Source organism: Urocitellus parryii, chromosome 12 (genome assembly GCF_045843805.1).
Source record: "Urocitellus parryii isolate mUroPar1 chromosome 12, mUroPar1.hap1, whole genome shotgun sequence".
NCBI classification, from domain to species: domain Eukaryota; kingdom Metazoa; phylum Chordata; class Mammalia; order Rodentia; family Sciuridae; genus Urocitellus; species Urocitellus parryii.
Genome location: NC_135542.1, coordinates 13458424 through 13480450, shown reverse-complemented (window position 1 = coordinate 13480450; position 22027 = coordinate 13458424). Strand labels below are relative to the sequence as shown.

General features: G+C 41.2%; 1 protein-coding gene across 1 annotated transcript in view; it reads left to right on the top strand.

Moving 5' to 3' along the window:
* The first annotated feature begins 8202 nt into the window (after window positions 1-8202).
* The window catches only part of Lonrf2 (LON peptidase N-terminal domain and ring finger 2), a 37812-nt gene continuing 23987 nt past the window's right edge, over window positions 8203-22027 (top strand). Inside the window, exons 1-2 of the mRNA XM_077792095.1 lie at window positions 8203-8872; window positions 18545-18663. Of these exons, the coding sequence (XP_077648221.1) occupies window positions 8203-8872; window positions 18545-18663 (789 nt within the window). The remainder of the gene's footprint in view (window positions 8873-18544; window positions 18664-22027) is intronic.

Here is a 22027-nt window from a genome sequence, read left to right as displayed (position 1 = left end):
ACTTTCATTGAAATGTATGCATGCGTCCAGGTAATTATATGCTTGTAACTTTTGGTCAATTATAATTAACTAAATGTCATGAGTAAAATCATGATTCTCCATATGAAATGCCCATGTGTACCTTTTATGCCATGTGTATTAATTTGTAAACTCTTTAGAGCTCGGTTAATTTAATCTAAATTAGATTGCCAATAATGTATTTACAGGAGATAGTGTTTGTTTTACTCTATATTTTATCTTAATAACATTAGGAGTAGAGAAACCATCTCACAGAAGAATGTTAGTGAGAGTTTTAATTTAAAACATTTTTTTACAAAAATTAAAAATAAAGTGGTTTTTTTTTTTTTTTGTACTCGGGATTGAACCCAGGTATGCTTTACCAATGAGTTATATCCCCAGACCTTTATATTTTTTATCTTTTTTAATTTTGAGAAAAGTTTTCCCTAAGTTACTGAGGCTAGCCTCAAACTGCAATCCTCCTGCCTCAGCCTTCCAAGTCACTGGGATTACAGGTGTGTGCCACCATGACTGAATAAAAGGATTTTTTTTTTTTAATTTAAAATTTCAAAAAAAATTTCAAGAATTTCCATGAATTGGGGATACTAATATTGGTCTTTTCCCAAAATGAGTCAAGTGTTACTATATTGTTTTCAAAATTAATCTTTAGTCCTTATTGGTCACAAGTCTTAACAATTTTACCTAAAAAGTTATAACTAAATTTAAATCACCTTTTGGTAGAAGATATTATTTCTGATCTATGAATTTCTTAGGTGAAATTTTTTAGAAGAGAAATTAAATTTAGGGTTGGGGATGTGGCTCAGGGGTACAGCTTTTACCTAGCATGTGCCAGGTCCTAGGTTTTATCCCCAGCACTACAAAAAGCAAAAAAAAAAAAAAAAAAAAAAAAAAAAAAAAGAAGAAGAAGAAAAAGAAAACAAAATTCAAAGCACTGGGTCAAATGCGTAGAAAATGTGATGACAACTTTTTACAAATGCGCAACTCCAGAACATCACCTAAATAATTTATCATGGTGGTTAATTTGCAGAACATGTCATCATCTGTAGACCTGGGGCTTCTCTATGCCTGAACTTTTTTTTTCCCCCTTAACCTCTCTGCATTGAAAAACCTGTTGGGTTTCTTCTTTGAGTGGAAGCAAAAAATCATTAAAACTACAAAGGGACAAGACAAATAAGCAAGTCTGGTTATCTAATTTACATATTTAAAAGCTGGGATCCACTTGTTGCTAACACTAATGAGTATTAACTAATCACTCTGCACTTCCAGTATTCTTAGGACTTTCCCCTTGAGCGTCTCAACAGCCAATGACACTAGTTCTTTATGATTGCTGTCATGATTGCACCAAATAAAGACAATCATCTTGACTTTGACACGTTTTACGATTTTCACTATGTCACCAAGGACCCTTTGGTGGAGCCGACATTTTTGATAGCAAGCTGCAGGGCATTATTTTATATTCTGGCTCAAACTCCTCAGTCTGTGTGACAGCTCCAAGGATGTTTTCCTGTCAAAGCAGCTTTACCATGAGAACAGGTGTGCATATGAAACCTCAAATCCAAAACACTTTTAAAAAAACCTTCCTAGGCAATCCTCCTAGTGCTGTGGCCATTCAGAGCCACATCATTGGGTTTGTTGGCAATGGTGCTACAAGAAGAGAGTCTCCATATCACCTTCAAGTTCAACTTATCCAAAAAGAATTTGATATTCATCCTACCCATGCATTCATCAACTTGCAATAAAATCGCTTTGCTCCTTCCTTCCTCCCTCCCTCCCTCCCTCCCTCCCTCCCTCCCTCCCTCCCTTCCTTCCTTCCTTCCTTCCTTCCTTCCTTCCTTCCTTCCTTCCTTCCTTCCAATTCTGGAGGTTGGTTTTCCACAGTGCTAGCCAGTTCTTGAATACCTTGTTACAACTCAGATTCATAGGACCTTTAAAGGGAAGATCTTTGATGCATTTTCCCACTAACCTCTGTTCTCCACTGAGTCTGTGTGTTTGTCGTGTCACTGTCTCCAAGGGTTACTTTATAAGACATACCTGAAGGGCCAAGATCGGGGGTATCTGTTGTTTTAAAAGCAAGTTTCTAATGAGAAGGAAATGACAATCAGAACTATGAACAGACGGACTGTTTGGTGATATCAAGTGACTCCGGTTAATTATTTTTTAAGTGTAAAGAAAAGCATGGTAGTTTCTTTTTTTAAAGAATTCCTCACCCTTTGGGGATTTGTGCCAAATCATTAACAGATGAATGTTAATTATGATGTCAGTCTGTTGTTGGAAATTGCAGGGGAAAAGAAAAGTGGAGACAAGGCGGGCCAGGAGGTGTTGGGGCTGGGAGATGGATAGCTACAGCCTCGTTGTTCTATCCTTTCTACTCCTGTATGTGCTCAAAAACTTCCATGATAAAGGACTCTTCAAAAACAAAGAAAAATGATCCTTTAAAAAAGTAAACTTTTATTTTCTTTCATCAACTCTTAACTATCCAAGTAATTCCTTCATTTTTTTTCTTTATGTATTTTGAGACTGTTTTATTAGTTGCAAACCTGCTTAGAATTTAATATCTTCATGGTGTGTTGAACATTTTTATCACTAGGTGTGACTCTGTCACTAATGATGCTTTTTGTCTTAAGAATCTATTTTATCTGCTATTGATGCAACTACCCTAGCTTTACTTTTGTCAGTAAAAGTAAAGCTAGGGTATCTTTCATCTTTGTCTTGTCTATATTTCATCTTTGTGTTTTTAACTTACACTTGTCCTTATACTTCAAGTGTGCCTCTTTAAATTAACATGTAGCTGGATTCGATGTTTTCACAATCTGTCATCTTCAGTCATTAACTGGTAAGTTGAGTCTTACACATTTATTATAATTACTGATATATTTTAATTGATTTGTCATCTGAGTTAGAGTTGCTTTACTCATTTTTCTTACCAAGGTAAGAACAATTCACTGGTTGCTTCTCTTTGTCTTCTTACTGCTTTGGGGGTTTACTCTGTTACTTCTTCCTTCCACTTTTTGAGTTGGATGTTTAGCATATTCCGTTTGTAGCCTTCTCTAATTTACAAATGTAGGGCTATAATTTCCTGAAAATTATAGTTTCAGATGCATCTTACATATTTAAAAAAATTTTGATTTTCAAGCATCTCTCTTTAAATCTGTATGGCTTTTAAAACAGCCCGCCCCCGTAATTGAAACACAACAAATGCATGAAATTAGAGGGCACCGTGAGAAGTGCTGACTCATCACGAGACCATCACCACCATCCAGAGGACAACTGCCGGCATCGCCCATAAGTTTCCTCATGCATGCAGGCGCCTCCCTGCTCCCATTCCACGGGACCATGGTTTTTGCTATCATTTGTAATAAGCAGAATAATTTACATGCATGTCCTCTTCCTTGTCTGGGTTCTTTCCCTGAGCAAAATTATTCTGCATTTCCACCATGTTGAGTCATGGACCAATAGCCCATTCCTTTTTATTGCTGAGTAGGAGTCCATGATGTACATATATCACAATTTATCCATCCATTCTCCTGTTAATAGCCATATGAATTAGCTTCAGTTGGGGGCTGTAACAAATAAAGATGCTATGAACATTCATAGGAAAGTCTTTGGATGACCATAAGCTCTTATTTCTCTTGGATAGACACCTAGAAGTGGAATGGCTGAGTAATATGGTAAGCACACACCTTATGTTTTAAGAAACTGCCAAGTTATGCACCTTGTACATTCCACCAGCCATATGGGAGTGTTCTAGGTTCTCCAGCCTAGAACTCAATATGGTCAGCCTTTTTAATTGCAGACAGGTGTGTAGTGGTAGCTTTTTTGCTTTTGATTTGTATTTCCCTAAAGACTAATGATGTTGAACATCATTTCATGTGTCTAGTAGCCAAAATATACCTACTGCAATGAAGTGACTGTTCAAATCTTTTGCTCACTTTTAAATTCAGTTATGTGTTTTTTATTATTGAGTTCTGAGATTTCTTTACATATTTTTGACATGTCTTTTATTAAATATATGATTTGAAAAAAAAATTTCCAAGTGTGCAGCATCTTATCGATGTCTTTCAGCGAGCAGACATTCTTACCTTACTAATCAATTTTTCAATGCCTTCGTGCCCTAGTGCTCTCAGGAGACAAACAGACAGACAGAAACACACACACACACACACACACACACACACACACACACACACACAATGCCTTGTTGCAGTGAGGGAGAATGCTCCCATAGAAATCATGGAGAGTTTTTTACAGGGGGTTAGAAGGCATCTTTGGGGGGATTTGGGCTTTCGTTGGGTAATTTTGGGAAATATTTAAGGAATTAGGAATTCACTTTGATTGGGTGCTGTCAGAAATCAAGTGAAATTCTGTGAGTAGGTATCTCCACAGTTCTTGTTTATAAGGAATGTAAACTAGAGCTTTGAGGGAGCTATAATTGGTATGGAGATAGCAATCACTCATTTCTGAAAGAGGGATGTTTGAGGTTTTGAGGGTTGCACAGTGACCCCATTTTTATCTTTATCACATTTTCAGAGCGACTTTGATGTTGGTGATCTGTGACGTTCTTTATGTCCAAAAGAATAATATTAACTAGTTGTTACCTAGTTACCAACTAGTGAACATCAGGCCAACTTTGTACAAACACTGACGATCCACTGTGAGTGTCAGACAGGTTCCCAATGTAAGGGGCTCCCTTGCTTTTTTTTTTATTCCCCTTTTTTATATCTTGCTTTGCCCTCATATCTAAGAACCAAGGTAACAAAAATTCTCTCCTATTTCCCTAGCCTATAAGTGCAATGGTTTACACTTAGGTCAGTCATCCTTTTTGAGTTAAATTTTGTTTTGCTGAGTATAGGTCAAAGTAAGGGTAATTCTTGTTCTGATCTTCCCGTTCTTCTTCTTTGCATATGGATAGTCAATAATTCTGGCATCATTTGTTGAAAAGACTATCTTTTACCCACTGAACAGTGTTTGCTGAAAACCAGGAGCCCATAATTGTGTGTGGGTCTGTTTTTGGAATACATCCTTATCACATAGTTCTACTTGTTCACTGATATCACAACCACACTACCACGATTACTGTAGCTTTAATTAATGAGACATGAAGGCTCTTCTTTGTTCTTTTTTCAAAGTTGTTTTGGGTATTTTAGGTCATCTTCACATGAATTTTAGGATCAGCTTTTGCCTATATATGAAAAGGCATGCTGAGATTTTAATTAAGGTACAGTTGAAACTATAGATCAATTTAAGGGGCATTGACATCCTAATAATGAGTCTTCTGATCTTTGAACAGTATCTTTCTCCATTTACTTATCTTCTTCTATTTCTCTTAGTTGTATTTTATAGGTTTTAAGTGTTCAAGTCTTACATATCTATTTTCATGTTTTTCTCAAGGTGTTTTACATATTATATATTGTAATGATATCATTTTAATTTCAATTTAGTGATATTATACAGAAATAGGCTGTGTTCCAGGGACTACTTGGAGATATGTTAGTTTCCAAATATTTGAGGATTTTCTATATATTTATCTATGGTATATTAATTTTTACTAATTCCTACTTTCAATTCACCATGGGAAGGTACATACTTACTATAGCTTGACTCTGAATGCTTTTAAATTTACTGAAATTTGTTTTATGGCTCAAATATGTTCTGTATTGGAACATGTTCCATGGACACTTGAAAAGAACTACACTCTGCTGCAGTTGGGTGAGGTGCTCTCTAACTGTCAATCAGGTTGAGTGGGTAGTAGCATTGTTTGAATCTTCTATATCCTTAACTTCCCCTTTGCTTGTTATACTGGTTGTGGGGAGAGGGGCACTGACATCCCTGACCATCAGGGTGAATTTATCTATTTTATCTTACAGTCCTACCCGTTTTTGCTTCAATATTTTGAAGCCCTGTTATTAGGTGCGCACATATTTAGGAGTATTATGTTCTCTGAAACAATTAATTTTCTCACTATAAATATTTTCCCGACAATATTCTGGGCTATGAAATCTACAACATCAGAAATCAATGTAATCACTCCAGCTTTATTTTGGTCACAGCTGCCTTTTACCTTTAACTCATGTGTTCATCATATTTAAAATGTTTTTCTTTTTCTTTTCTTTCTTCTTTTGTTTTGGTGGCCACCATGTTTCTTAAATGTAATTTGAAAAATTTTGCCTTTTAACTATGGCATTTAGACTATTATTTTAGCATTAATCGATAACATTAGATTTAAATCTCACATTTTGCTATTGGTTTTCTATTAGTATTATCTAGTATTATCTATCTCTTTTGCCTCCTTTTGGATTGTTTTCTTTTGAATAATTTCATCTTATCCCCATGGTGGGACTTTGATGAAGCTGATTTGTGTTCCTCAGTGGTTGCTTTAGGGTTTAGAGTATACATCTTTAGCGTCACACAATCTTCCTTAGGGTGATATTGTACCTCTTCACACACAGGATTAGAACCATGACCATATTCTTGCATTTCTCTTCTTCTGGTCTTTATGCTATTTTTTTAACACACTGCACTAATGTTATAAATCTCACATTAATACTTTTGCTTCAAAAACTTCTTACTCTTAATACCCATAACTCCAGCAAGCTTCCGTCTCTATTTTCTAAAAAACAAAATTGTCTAAAATAAGAAAAATACGTTCTAAGATTATATGTTTAATCATCTTTGGTATACTTTTTTTTGCAGCAAGTTTAACTCCTCTGAAGGCACCACCCTTTCTTGGTAGTTTGGTTGTGAATTTGTGTCAACAACTTTCAAATACAAGTGAATTGTTACACAGACTGCAGGAAAAAAGCCAGAGAGATTGAAAAAGAAAGTTGGAATAATTCACCAATGAGAAACAGACCAAAAATCTACTTTGGCTACGACTTATCAGTGAAACTAAACAGACAGCAGGAGGAAGAGAATCGTTTATGGAAAAGGGAGAGCATTTGCTCTGTACTTTGTTGCTTCACTATAGGACCAGAGAGGGTTGGCCAAAGCTCGTTTTCCTTTTTAGAAATTAGTCTAAAATGTTCTCTCCTTGCTTCCTGAGGCATTTCCTCTCTCCCTAAATGTGATCAGGGTCATCTATATTTCCTTTAGCCAGCAGTTTTATATTTAGAAAAAGCATCACGAATTTTTTAAAAAAGAAATTTCTTCTTGAAATAATGAATAGCTATGGTTTCTGGAGTATGGTGATGTATTTTACTGCATTCCAAAATATAGAATAAAATGGATGCGCGCGGGGGGGGGCGGGCAATAGGTAGAGAAGTGCAGGCTATATCCTGATCAATTCTAAAGGCTGGTTAATAAGCACAGAAAGATTTTAATTTATGCGTTGTACATCAACGCAGCCTTCCACTCCTTCCTCCCTGCAATTCCGACTGCGGGACTCCTTTGCAGGAGACATTTTTAAATACTCTTTCTGCTTCCTAATCAAGGGCACAATATGATTGTGAATTTCTCAAGTCCCTTGTCCTCCCCATACCTAGTTTGGTATTTTCTCATACCCTACATTAAAATCCGAGTTCTAGAGCGTCTCTGATGAAATGCAGAGTGGCGTTCTGGGAGCCCCCCTTGGGCTCCCCAGGTAAGGAAGACAGTTCCCTGAATCAACGCGTTCCCAGTCCTGGTCAGTTCTTCCGCCCTCTCTCGAGCAGAGCCACAGGTTGCCTGGCTGCCAGGCCTCCCTCGGGGACAGGCAGGCTGGCGGGCTCTGCGCCCGAGCTGGAAGCCCCCGGCGCGTACCTGCCCGGCGCGCGCCCAGCGGCTCCACGGCGGGAAGCGGAGGCGCGCGCATACGCGCGGGGCCGCCCCGGGGCGAGCAGGGAGAGGCTTGGGAGGAGCAGCTGACGCGGAGCGAGGTTCCCACAGTGACCTGGCTTACGTAAGGCGGTGGGACGCGGGGGGCGCTCGCGTGGGCAGAGGCTTCGGCCGCGCTCGCAGCGCCCGTCCCGCCTCCACCCTGCGGGGTCCTGGCCCCGCGCGGTCCGGCCGCCCACGCCGCGCTGGCCCCTCGGCCCAGCCTTGCGCCCGCCCCCGCGCGTGGTCGCCTCGGCTCCTAGCGCGGCGCCCCCAGACGCGACTGGCTGGTGACGAAGACGGCGGCCGCGCTCCTGCCGCCCTGCTCCCGGCAGCCGAGCATCCTTCCTGCTCCGAGTCTTCCCTCAGGGTCCGCGTCACCGAAGACCCGCGGCTATGAGCCCGGAGCCGGTGCCGCCGCCGCCCCCCAAGTGTCCCCGCTGCGACTGCGGGGAGCCCTTCGCCCAGCAGTTAGAGAAGGGCGACAAGGCCTTCCGCGCGGGAGAATACGAGATGGCAGCCGAGCTCTTCCGCTCCATGCTGGCCGGCCTGGCGCAGCCGGACCGCGGCCTGTGCCTGCGGCTGGGCAACGCGCTGGCCCGCGCCGGCCGCCTCCCCGAGGCCCTGGGCGCGTTCCGTGGAGCCGCGAGGCTCGGGGCGATGCGGCCTGAGGAGCTGGGGGAGCTGGCGGGCGGCCTAGCGCGCGCCCTGGGCCAGCGCGAGTGGCGGCAGTCTCCCCCGGGCCGCGCGACCGAGGCGCAAGGCGAGGGACAGCAGTCCACGGCGCCCATCGCGCCCCGCGACCTGCTCGGCTGCCCGCGCTGCCGCAGGCTGCTGCACAAGCCGGTGACCCTGCCGTGCGGGCTCACGGTCTGCAAGCGCTGCGTGGAGTGTGGGCCCGCGCGGCCGCAGGCGCGGCGCGTCAACGTGGTGCTGAGCTGCGTGCTGGAGAAGTGCTTCCCCTCCGAGTGCCTGCTGCGCAAGCTGGCGAGCCAGGCGCGGACCCTGCAGCGCCAGCAGCAGCCCGAGGCCGCTCTGCTCAGGTGCGACCAGGCCCTGGATCTGGGTGAGTCAGCCGCGGGGCCGGGCCCTCCGGTTCGCACACCTGTCGGGCGCTGAGCGACAGCGCGGGAGGTGGCCCGTGGTCCAGGGTTTTGGAGAGCTTTGTTCAGGGTTGGGAGGAGCGCTTTGATTTCTAAAGGTAGTTGGGTGTTAGCGGCCACACCCTGCAGCCGGGGTGGCCACTCTCAGAAGCGCCCCATTGGCTGTGCCTTTTCCAGGACCTGGGGAAGTTTTCCCAGGCCTCCCTGGGCAGCTGGGTAGGACCTTGTAATTTTGCCTTTCAGCCCCTTCTCAGTTGTTGACCAGGGGGAGGATGACAACGTGTTTTGTCCTCCTGCAGGAAAATGCCAGTAATTGGTCCACTGGAGACCCAGAGCCCAGTGCCTTGTGCTGGGGCAGGATTTGCTTTGGGGTTTCTGCTGGTGTATCCGGGAAGGAACCCCTCCCACTTCACTGTCTCCTGTGCCTCTGGCTCTACCCTCCTTTCTGGGTCAAAGGCCAATAGATGTTGTTCTGACGCACTTAGCTTCTGATAATACTGACGGTGGAGGTTCTTAATCCTTCATCCATTCATTTATCTGGTCTATGACCAGCATCGTGGTCTTGCCCCTCCCAACCACCACCTGTTACCAATACATAATTTAAAGGAAGACCAGATTCTGCCGTTGTATTTGACTTTGAATGAGTATGCCTGCTCTGTGGGCAGCTGAGTTGGGCTGTGTGTGGAGGTTCATTTTCTGGTTTTATAAAAGGGTTGCAAATCATTTAAATCATTAGCTATGGGGATGTGGCTAATCTTTTGTTACTGGAAGAATCTGTGTGTGAGTATGGCTTTTATTTTAAACCGGGGGTTAAGGTTTACTCTTTTAGAAGACACACTACAAGGTGAAGTTCAGTCATCTTGTAGAACAAGTTCTGATTTAGTAAACAGGTGATAGGTAGCAATATCTAAATTGGGGGATTCTCTGCAAGAATGGAGCAGTTAACCTGTTAAGTCCTTTCATTCCAGATGTGGGACACCTACTTTAAAAAATTGAGCAACAAATGAACCATTTATTTGAAATAAATGTTTTAGCCTTCTGAGAAAACAGGCGAATAATTAGAGCATTTGAAAATATACACATGTATTATACAAAATATATATACATGTCAGATATATAAGCTCCAGATTATAATTTTTCAATCTATTTTAATACATCTATGTTAATTTAATTAAAATATTGGAAGAATTGAAAACATGGAACTAAATGGGTTAACTTGTCTTACATAACAAATATTCTGTTTAATTTCTGTAACCAATATGTCCACACTTTAACAGATTGTATATTTTCAGGTTTTCAGCTATCTTATTTATGCATTTATGGTGTAGAGCAGCATTATCAATAGACTATAGTATAAGCCACACAAATAATTTAAAAATTTCTGGTTGCCGTGTTATAAGGGTCATAAAAACAAATGAAATTTATTTTAACTGTTTATACAAAATATTATTTATGTGTCTTCTATATAAAATAAAGATTATATATTTTTTATTCACTGTACTCCTCAATTCAGTCCCTAAATTTTCACTTCCAGCACTTTTTCTGGATTTAAAAGTTGGAGAACAGGTAGAAAATGAGAACTCTCCTGTGGTGCTGGTGAGACTACAGATTATACCCCTGGGAAATTGTTTAGTATCTACAAATGTTAAATAAGACCTTTGACCAAACAATTTCAAAGGGGTGCATGAATATATGCACCAAAAGACTATACACGAATGTGAAACAGTGCATATCATTGTTAAAAATACTCCTAATGTGGAAATAAACCAAATGTCCAATGAGGTCAGAACGGTTAAATATATTATGTCTTCACAGAATACTGTGCAGAAAGAAAAACCAACTACTGTTACAAACTACCGTGTGGATGAATCTCACAAACATAATGTTAAGTGAAAGAAACTAGACTCAAAAGTGTTTTTACTGTGTGATTCTATTTACCTTAAGTCCAAACTAGAGAGTATTGGAAGTAAGGACAGTGGTTATCTCTGATGGATCAAAAGAAAGATTGACTGAAGCCAGGCCCAATGGCACACGCCTGTAGTCCCAGTGTCTTGGCAGGCTGAGGCAGGAGGATCGTGAGTTCAAAGCCAGCCTCAGCAAAAGTGAGGTGCTAAGCAACTCAGTGAGACCCTGTCGCTAAATAAAATACAAAATAGGGCTGGGGATGTGGCTTAGTGGTCACATGCTCCTGAGTTCAATCCTCAATTACCTGCCCCTTAAAAAAAATGAGTGAAAGCCATCATGAGAGGGACCTGCCTGTGGGAAGAGGTGGTGTTCCGTTTCTTGACCTAGGGAATGGATACACAGGTGTGTTCATGAAACTATATACTCATGTTTTTAAGCTTTTCTATGTATATATTAGACCACAATTTAAAGTTTTACACTATTTTAGTCAATTCCTATGACGGCTTAATTATTGAGTCTACTCAGTATTAGTTTTCCAAAGATTAAAAAAGAAAAAAAAAAAAAAGCTTTTGAGGTTTAAAATTGTGTGGAAAAGTGGAGGGGGTGTGGCTCAGTGGTGGAGTGCCTGTTTAGTATACATGAAGCTATGTTTTTCATCCTCAGCACTACAAAAAAAATAATTTACAGAAAATACTTCAATTAATGATAAATTAGCCTCAAATAGAGGTTTTTTTAATATTTATTTTTTAGTTGGACACCATATCTTCATTTATTTTTATGTGGTGCTGAGGATCGAACCCAGGGCCTCCCATGTGCTTGGCGAGCGCTCTGCCGCTGAGCCACAACTCCAGCCCCAGAGGTTTTGATATCATAAAAAAGTTCACAGATATTTGGAAGCAGAGTACCTGTGAATAGACCTAGGCTTTGACACATGACATGACATGACCAAATGTATCATTTATTTTGTTCTCCAAGTAGCTCTTCACACCTTCCCCAGACAACGTAGGGCTGAGGGTCCTGGCCCACTGATACCGCTGGTTATGGATGCCGAGCCCTGCTTCCCCACATGTTGAAGTTTGAGCATTAGAGAAGCAGGCCGAGGCCAGCACACAAAGCAGGGTTTATTTAAAAAGGGGTCACATAGACTTCTGTGAGGGAGAAAGGGACCATAGCTGGCATCATGGTAACCCCAGAAGTGAGGTGTTCTGCCCTCTTTATATTCCTAGGCTTCCTGTGTTCTCCTGCCTTCCCCCCTTATCTTTCTCCTTCCTGCCTATGTGACTAGGCCCAGGAATGCTCGGTGGGGGGCCCAAAGGTGGGAAACAGGTGGGCTGGAGGGGAAGGACAGGATGGAGCAGCCCAGGATACACTAACTACCTTATAGCTCCCTGTAGGGAAGGGCTACTCCTGGGACAGGTTATCTTGGCAACAGGTAGGAGCAGGGGCAGGTTCTTGATAAGGGTGGAGGAAGGGCTCTGAAGGAATTAACATCTCAATCCCTCAGGGGACAGTCTCCAACTTCCCAGACTCACTCAAAATTGGCCTCCTTGATCCGACCTGACTGGATTTACCTATCTCTACTGACTACCCTTCTAATTCTGGCTTCACCACCTGAGGTTATTTGGAGCCGTGTGCCTACTTGGGAGCCAATAAGTCGTAAATGGAATTCAGAATAACAAATACATATGTTAAAGAGAACAGATAAGTAAAGGTATGAAAGGATAATTTAGTACCTAATTGGCTCTACAAAAGATCATATTGGTATTCTAGTACTGCACAGTACAGCATCTGAGGGTGGGAATTACTTAAAGGAGTTAAAAAGATCGACTGCATACGTCAGAAGTTGGCATAAGAAAACTCAGAAACAAGTCAATAGAAAATTCTAAACTGAATCATAACAGAAAAATAATAAAATAGAGCAGGAATATAATGGGACAAAGACAAAAGTTTTAAAACCATGAAACTGGAACCCCAGAAGAGGGTGGGGGGAGAGAGAGAGAGAGAGAGAGCAATCGAGCGCACATGCGAGCCCAATAGAAATACTTGAAGGAAAAAATGGCTGGGAATTTTCCAATACTGATGAAAAACTTTATGTCAGTGAGTCAAGAAGCTCAGTCAGTCCAGCAGGATAAACACAAGTATGCACTTTGTATACACGCGCGCACACACACACACACACACACACATACCCCAAAACAAAAACCAAATACATCTATTATAGCCAAGTTACTGAAAATCAAAGAGAAACTTAACAGCTGTTAGAAAAGACAGCACATTTCCTTCAAGCCATTGTAAGATTTATAGCTGACTTTCCTCCAAGATTATTGAAACCAGAAGATAATGGAATAGTGTTTTTTAAATAGTGAAAGAAAAAAAAAGTCGGTCTGAATGTTTTGATCCAGCTGGACATATTTTTCCAGGAAAAATCAGTATGCCTTCATCTGAAGAAATTAAGTTGAAGGGTTTTATTTCCACCAGCGCTGCACTACATGAAATGCTAAGGGAAAGGCTAGGGCTTGGCTTAGCAAGCCCCGTATCAGCTTGAGTCAGTAGCTTCTGAGGAGTGTTGCCATCCATTCTTTCTGTTCCCGGGGAGCTCTACCCATCTTTATTGCTTTAGGAGTCATTTCATCAAACTCTTCTTAAATGACATCCTACTGTTCATTCCTCACCACTTGCACACACATTTGATGGTTTGTAGCAGGGACCCCAGCTCCGGGTACCACAGTGGCACTGGTTGCAGCTGGAGGAGGACAGCTTTGGGTCAACTCTGAACTCCAGATCAGACTCTTCTCACAGAGCGTCTCGGGAGGGGTTAATGGGTGAGCCTTCTGAAATTCTGCCTCAATTCTTTGGCAAGTGCAGATGTCCATTTTTTTCTGCTGTGTACTTTCTCCACATGAAGAATTTTAAATTGCTTTCCCTCTTCTATTTATTTTTGAGTGGCTCCTGAATAAAATTCCTCAGTTTGAAGCTTAAGGCTTAGAAAACATGTAGCTCGTCTACAGCTCTACCACCCGAATGTGCCTGATCTCATCGGGTCTTGGAAGCTAAGCAGAGTCAGGCCTTGTTCTGACTTGGATGGGAGAAAGTGTAGATGCACTTATTTTACATGTTCTAAGAGACTAAATTATGCAGTGCCGGCTTCATGAACGAGTCACCAAAGTCGACAAAGAAGATAGCTGGATTTGTTCGGTGACTCTGTGGGAAGGGCGCACGATGAACGTTGGACTTCAGGAAAAGGAGCCTTTGAATGTGAGGATAGAAGACTTAACTGCATTCCTTAAAAAAGAATGATGAAAATAAAAGAATGTAAATTGTCATGAGAGCTAGAATGTCCTCCAAAGGCTCATGTGTTGAAGACATGGTCCCCAGGGCCACAGCATTCAGAGGTGGAGCTTACCGTGATTGGATCCTGAGAGTTCCAGCCTCATCAGTGGATCAATCCATTGATAGATCCATAATTTGATGGCTTTATTGGAAGATGTTGGAAACTATAAGAGATGAGGCCCAGTTGGGGGAAGTAGGAAGTAGGTTGTAGGTGGATACGCCCCAGAGAGATGTCTCTTGTCCCCAGCCCCTTCTCTCTGTCTGTGCCTCCTGGCTGCCATGAGGTAAGCAGTTTTACTCTACCCCCCACCTTCCGCCATGATGTTTGGCCTTGCCTGAGGCCCAAAGCTATGGAGCTGGCCGACCATGACCAAAACCCTTTCAAGCTGTGAGCAAAATAAATCTTTCCACTTACCCTGGTTTTCTCAGATGTTTTGTCACAGTGACAGAAAGTTAACCTACCTAATTAACTCAGGATGTTTCATTAAGACTAAGCAAACACAAAGCTCAAACAAACAGAGGAATGATTAAGAAAATCATGAGACAAAAAAATGGAATCTGTTAACCAGTCAGAAACTGGCTCACGCCAAAGATGGGTAAGAGACCAATGTGTGGCACATGTGGTGACAAAGGAAGCGGAACACAGATAGCATCAGGAAGGGAAGGCAGAGTAATTGCAGGTACAAAAGTTTATAACAGATCTTAAAATGATAGAAGGACATAAATGTAAACGGTCAAAATTGATTCAGGAAGAAGTAAAAAGCTGACATAGACCAATAACCTAAAACACACTGAAATGTTACCCAGGGATTTTTCTCCTGCTAAAAGGGCACAGAGGCCCAGCAAGCTCTCACAATCTTTCAGAGGTTGATTGGCAACTTTATTTAAGATCCTAGAAATATATAGGAAGAGTTCCATCTCATTTGGGGAGGTTGGTATAATCTTGATACTAGACAGGAAAAATTTATAGCATAGCAGTACATATGTGCATAGATGCTGAAATCCTAAACCAAATTTCTTAGTATTCAAGTCTGGCAGTGTATTTTAGAAATATAAGGATAATTGAATGTTAGACACACCTTTCATTGTAATTCACTACAACAGATCAAAGGAAATAATGCTCTATACATGTATCAGATGCTGAAAGAGCATCTTAGCTGTAGAATTCAATACCCTCTTGTTAGAAAACCCTTCTAGAAAACTAGGAATAGCTCAGGCTAAAAGCTGTGGGCTTAGCTACTTACCTAGCTTGACTAGTATTCTCTCTCAGAAGCTTACGGTAAACATCAAAAAAGAAGAGCACGGTGGTACATGCCTGTAATCCCAGCTACTAGGGAGTCTGAGGCATGAGGATTGCAAGTTTGAGGCCAGCCTCAGCAAATTAGCAAGACCCTGTCTCAACATAAAAAATAAAAAGGTCTGGGGGTGCAGCTTAGTAGTAAAACATTTCTGAGTTCAATCCTTAGTACCTCCGCTACACACACACATACACACACACACACACACACACACACACACACACACACACACAAATTAGACATGTTATTTTTAAATCAGTGAGAAAAATGCACAAGGCCCTGGGTTTGATCTCCAGCATTGCAGAGAGAGACAGAGAAAGAAGGGGGGGTGGGGTGGGGTTCATTATCACTATTATTGCAACATGAGAGTAAAATAAAATAAGGATTGTACATATTAAAATAGAATAATCAAAGTTTATCATTTGCATATGACCCACCTAGTTAGAATTCAGGAGAATCCGTTGGCAGATGTTAGAGCTGGTAAGAGACTTTAGCTGTCTGCACAGATCCCCAGCACGTTTCCCAAGATCAAACTACAGTTACAGTAGCATTTTTTTTTAAGATTTCCAAAAATCTCCAAAGAAGAATTATATATCAAATTCCTTTAACTACAGTTGGGGAACTTTTACCTAATCTTTTGGTTGGCAATGATGTTATTATCTTTAGTGACTGTGACAAAAATCCTGAGAAGAATCTTAACAGAATTTTATAATGCCTTCCAGACAACAGAAATGTTCAATTTAAAATCATATGTTTGTGTATTTCATGGTTTCTTTGTGCATTTTCAAAGTCGAAACACATAAAATCTCATCATGAATTATAATTAGCAGGTGAACATTCTCACTTGCTTTTGATGATGGGGAATACCAACTCTGAACCTTAATTGAGTAATATGTTATTCCTCCACAAGGGATACTGCTCTTCTCATTAGGAGACCTACGTTACCCAAAAATATTGTTAGATTCTGAATTTCATCAATTAACTGTGAAAAATTTGTTTTCTCTTTTGTTAAACAAGTACCTGCATAATATCCTCCAGTTTTCTCTTGACCTACAGCCTCAAATGTTTATCATCTGGCCTTTTACAGAAAAAAAAAAAGTTGCTGACTCCTGCTCCAGCCAGTTAGCTATACCAAGAAATGTGTTTTTTAAAAAAATAATTTACATTTTATTATCTGACTCTTGCTGGTCCCTTCCCCATCTCCCCCTTTTTTTCTTGCCGCACCTTCTCTGTCTTGACACATGTGGCGATAACACATTTATTAATATTTGTTGCTCACTGTGTCTTGGTGGGCCATCTTCTTGCACAAGAATTTTTACACACATGTGCTCACTTACCTACATGAGCTGAAAGAAGGCATACTAGCAGTTGGGGAGATCCAAGTGGGAAGTGTGATAAAAGGTCAAGGTCAAGGATTTGGAGCACACGGAGGATGTGTGTTAGGTAGAGAGATGAGAACACATTTTATTTTATTTTATGTTTTTTAAAGAGATAGATTTTTTTTAGTTTTTGGCGGACACAACATCTTTGTTGGTATGTGGTGCTGAGGATCGAACCCTGGCCAAGCAAGCGCACTGCCGCTTGAGCCACATCCCCAGCCCCGAGAACACATGTTAGGTGACTAGAATATCCATTGATCAACTGACAGGCACAGGTGTGGCCCTGTCACAGTGATCCTGAGTGGACTCGTGGAGTGAGTCAAGGCCAGCGGCATGGAAGGCGGCTGTGACCATTCTGCTTTCAGGCTTGGGCTATCAGTACTGGCTCTCACTCCAGGTCACTTCAGGGAGTCACTCTTGCTTCCTGTGTCGCCGGTCACTCTGGGCTTCTGTACAGCTGGGCATGTGTCTGGGGTAGCATGTGAGTGATTACCCAGGTATCTTCTATATGCAGAATCCAGAGAAGGAAAGCTTTTGTTCTCCTTTCTCCTTTCTTTGTAGTGCTGGGATTCGAACCCAGGGCCTTGTGCACGCAAGACAAGCACTCTACCAACTGAGCTATATCCCCAGCCCCTCCTTTCTCCTCTTAAGAGAACAAATTTAGGAGGGCTGGACGCAGGCACAGTTATATGGGTAAATTTGTGTCCATACAGATTTCGTAAGAAAACAAATTAGGTCTTACCTTTCTGTTCCGTAAGCAGGAATTTTCTTGTCTACTTAACTTCTAAGGAAAGTTATCTTAAATCTCCACCTAAAATACTTAATTACGGGCTGGGATTGTGGCTCAGTGGTAGAGTGCTCACCTAGCATGTGCAGGGAGGGCCCTGGGTTCGATCCTCAGGATCACATATAAATAAAAAAATAAAGTAAAGGTATTGTGTCCAACAACAACTAAAAAACATATAGTAAAAAAAATAAAATACCGAATTATTATAGGTTGATTAGCTCTTATCCAAAATGCTTAGATCCATAGGGTTTCTTTCAGATTTGGATTTGGGAATATTTGCATGGACTTTACTGCTTGAGCATCCCTAATCCAGAAATCTGAAACCTGAAATACTGCAAAATACAAAACTCTTGAGTATCATGTCAGCGCTCAGAACGTTTGAGATTTCAAAGCATATTGGATGTGGGATAGGGAGGCTCAAGCTGCAGCAGCAGTGCACGACTGTCATCCCAGCGGCTCAGGAGGCTGAGGCAGGAGGATCATGAGTTCAAACCAGCCTCAGCAACTCAGTGAGACCTTGTCTCTAAATAAAATACAGAATAGGGCTGGGGATGTGGCTCAGTGGTTGAGTGTCCCTGAGTTCAGTCCCTTATACAAAAAAAAAAAAAAATATATATATATATATATATATATATATATATATATATATATGATTCACTGGACTTTGGGTCTTTTACTGGAGATGATGTAGTGTGTGTGCAGGAATACTCACCATTAGTCTGGGTTGGTTTTTTTTTGGGGGGGGGTGTTTTGAGGTCTTGTTACTGTTTTTCTGAGAGAAGTTCTGTAAATTAATACTCATCAAACCATTAAATTCTAAATAGGACCGAGAGAGGAATTATTCTTATTTTGTCTTTATGCTGCTTTTGTAATTTAACATTTTTGATTATTTGTTTTCAGTCTTTTTCACTCATTTGTATTCCTCCTGTCTTCCAGCTCCTGATGATACCTCATTATTGCTGCTGCGAGCGGATTTGCATTTAACCATGAGGAACTATGAGCAGGCCCTGCAGGATTCTGGTATAGTTTGTCAGAAGGAACCTCTCTTGACTAAGGTGATTTATCTTGGTTGGCTTTGGAGATGATGAATCGTGAATGAAGAAGAACTATTTAAAATTGCAGTCCCTCATATATGTATGAGCATGTCAGTAGTGTTAGTGAAAGAACTAACGTTTTGTGTGCTTTTTGGACTAATATTAGTCTTTGTGTTTTTTTGATGGAAAGGCATGCTTTAGAAACATGGAAGAGATATTAGCCCCAGTTAGGAGACAAGTTGTGTCTATCCATCCATCCATCTTACCTACCTCTCCTCTCTTCTTTCTTTCCTGTTTGCCAAAATCCTTTAAAACAAAATGTTTTAGATTAAATTGACAGTAAAATTGGGCTTTGGGATGAGCCCAAGGATGAGAGCAAATGTTCATTGGATTAAGCCCAGAAACCTATTTTGTTGCTTGCTTGCTTTCCTAAGAACATTTTCTACTCTTATTTCTGATGCCTTTTCTCTTATTCCTTCACTTGACCTACTATTTTAAAATTTATTTTAACAGATGAAAATTGTATATACTCAGGGCATAACATGTTCTTCTGAAAAATACATTGTAAAATGGCTAGCTCAGGCAAAATTAATGCATGCATTACCTGACATTATTTTTTGTAGTGAGAATACCTAAAACCTGTTTTCTCAGGAATTTTCAAGGGTGAAACATGTTAATAATTATAGTCACTGTGTTATACTAAATCTCTTTTGAACAATCTTCTAGCTTAAATCTTGTATTCTTTGACTAACATCTCCCTAGTCTGTCTCGTTCCACTACTATTCTTCTGAGGCAATTTCTGTAAGTAATGACCGAATCTTAATTATGAATTCTGAGTATTCCTGACAATAGACCTGCATTGACCTCTGAAGGTAGTTTTCCCCCACAGTATTGTTCTTTGAGCTAAAAACTTGGCAGAGTGTCTCCTGCAAGAGAGTTAGTTAGTTACTGCAAAGTTTCATGGCTAAGTGAAACTTTAAGGGAGGCAGCTGATGAATATTTAATGTTTGAGACTGTGGCCAGATTTTCAGGATTTATTGCAAATCTCTAGACCTCAGTTCTTCATCAATGCATGGTGGATAACAGCTTCAGCAAAAATGTATCCTAATAAATCATTTTAAAACAACAAATGATAGAATTTTGTTCCAAAGTATGTTGTTACAACTAAGGATTACAGGAGTGATATGGAAGGTTAGTTGAAGTGGTGGTAATCGAGAAGCCACTAGGAAGGAAGTGGATTGAGGGGAAGAATAAGTTGACCAAGCATGATTAAGATGAGATGGAAAACTTTTAGAACCACCTTCCCGCTGGGGGAAATGTTACAGGAGGATGTTCATTCAAGTAAAACCCTTCCACACAGCCAATCATGGCTAATATTCATGGGTAACGATTCAAGGCTTTTTGGAGCAATTGGATAAGCCTGAGCCAGAAAACATTTGCCCACTTGCAGAAATAGATAATAGGCACATGATCGGTTTGATTTTACCAGGCAAAAAGGCTCTAAGACCTTAAATTAAACCTTACCTAAAATTATTGAAAAACTCATTCATTCACTTTATAAGCATTTATTGATACATGGTATCAAGAATGTGCATGTTGATTGAGGTGATGTGTGTGTGTGTGTGTGTGTGTGTATGAACATTTCCCTGTGAAGTTCCTTGTGTATGTAAGAGGATTATTCTCAAAGAACCTTAGATAAGTAGAATGAACAGATTTAGAAACTTCTGATACTTGATTCAGGCCATTTACTTGTATATGGTCTCAGAGGGGCTTCAGCCACATCGGATTCATAATTTTATACCCTTCCTTAAAAAAACCTTAAAGGGGCTGGGGTTGTGGCTCAGTGGCAGAGCACTTGCCTCGCAAATGTGAGGCACCGGCTTTGATCCTCAGCACCACATAAAAATAAATAAAGATATTGTGTCCATATATAACTAAAAAAACCTTACAAATTATGTAAGATTCAGACTCTACAAAAGCGGAATCCATTCTTATGAAAGGAAAAATATAATAATCGGTAAACTTTCAAGGGCTAAAGAGTTCCATAAATGAATTGTAACTGGCCTCAGGGGCATCTGTGAGATCCCAGAGAACCCAGGATGAAGCCCATGACCTGTTGTCCAAAATATTCATCATAGCTTCTTTTTTTTTCAATATCTTTATTTTATTTTTATGTAGTGCTGAGGATCGAACCCAGTGCCTCATGCATGCTAGGCGAGCGCGCTACTACTTGAGCCACAACCCTGGCCCCTTGTCGTGACTTTTGAAATGGCTGTTCTCCCAGAGAACTCAGACTTGGGATGTAATGAGTGGTCAGTTACGGGGTGTTAGGCACGGTTGATGCTGGAGGTAGGATGGGTCACCGTCAGCACAGTCATGGTATTCAGACAGTGGAGAAAGAAGCCAGGTGGATAGGAACCTGAAAACAGACTCTTGCTGGCCGATATTGCCACTAGTGTCTTAGACATTTTGGTGCAGGGATAAGGATGAAGAGGTGGCCATGGATGTGCATCCCTTATGGTTTTCCCTCCCAACGGACCCACGTAAAATGACAGTAGAGGGAAAGGATGATTTACCTACTTCTAGGAACCACAAAAAAATGAAGAGGTCATGTGAGCACAGAAGAGAGAAAATATATAAAAACTGGACTGGAAAAAAAAAAAGAATATTGTAAAGTATCCAAACAGCAGGAGAATTGAGTCTCAAAGACTTTTGAGTATGGAAGGGATGAGAATTGTGATTTCATGGCTTTTTGCCGGTAGCTGCAGCTAGAAGACAATAGTGGTCAAGCTCTGAACATTACCACCTGAAACTATCAGAGTTCTGGGGACTTCAAGGTCAGTACTTCATCTGGAAGTGCCTGGTGGAACCGGGAGAAAGGAAGTGGAAAGGGAGAAATTTTCTTAGCAAAACAACTGTGCAAGTGAGATAGATGCAAAATATAAATCTGACTCACAGTTAAATTGCGCACGCATGTGAGAGGTGCAGAGGGCACAGCAAAAAAGCCAGAGTGACAGGGTCCCCCTTCCCGTGTTCAGTGAGTACCTGAAATGAGGAGTAGCACACAGCTCAGGCAAGACCAAGACTGAAATGTCAGTAAAGAACTCTAATCTGCCAGAATAGCTAGAAATGAGGGAAACTCCTACAAGAAGGGGGAAAAATATCTCAGAATGGCTAAGTTCCAACTCTGGCCAAATCCTGGTTGATTGCCAAATTTCTTAGATATCGGGGAGGAACTGCAAGGCTTAAAAAGGAGCAGGGGAAAGTCAGAACAGAGCAGAGAGAGAAGCCACACCATGGGAACATAGAGTTTGTGGGGGAATCCAGAAAAGTTAATCACCCTTTGTGACGACCCGGTAACACTCAGAAGAACGTGACAAAGTGC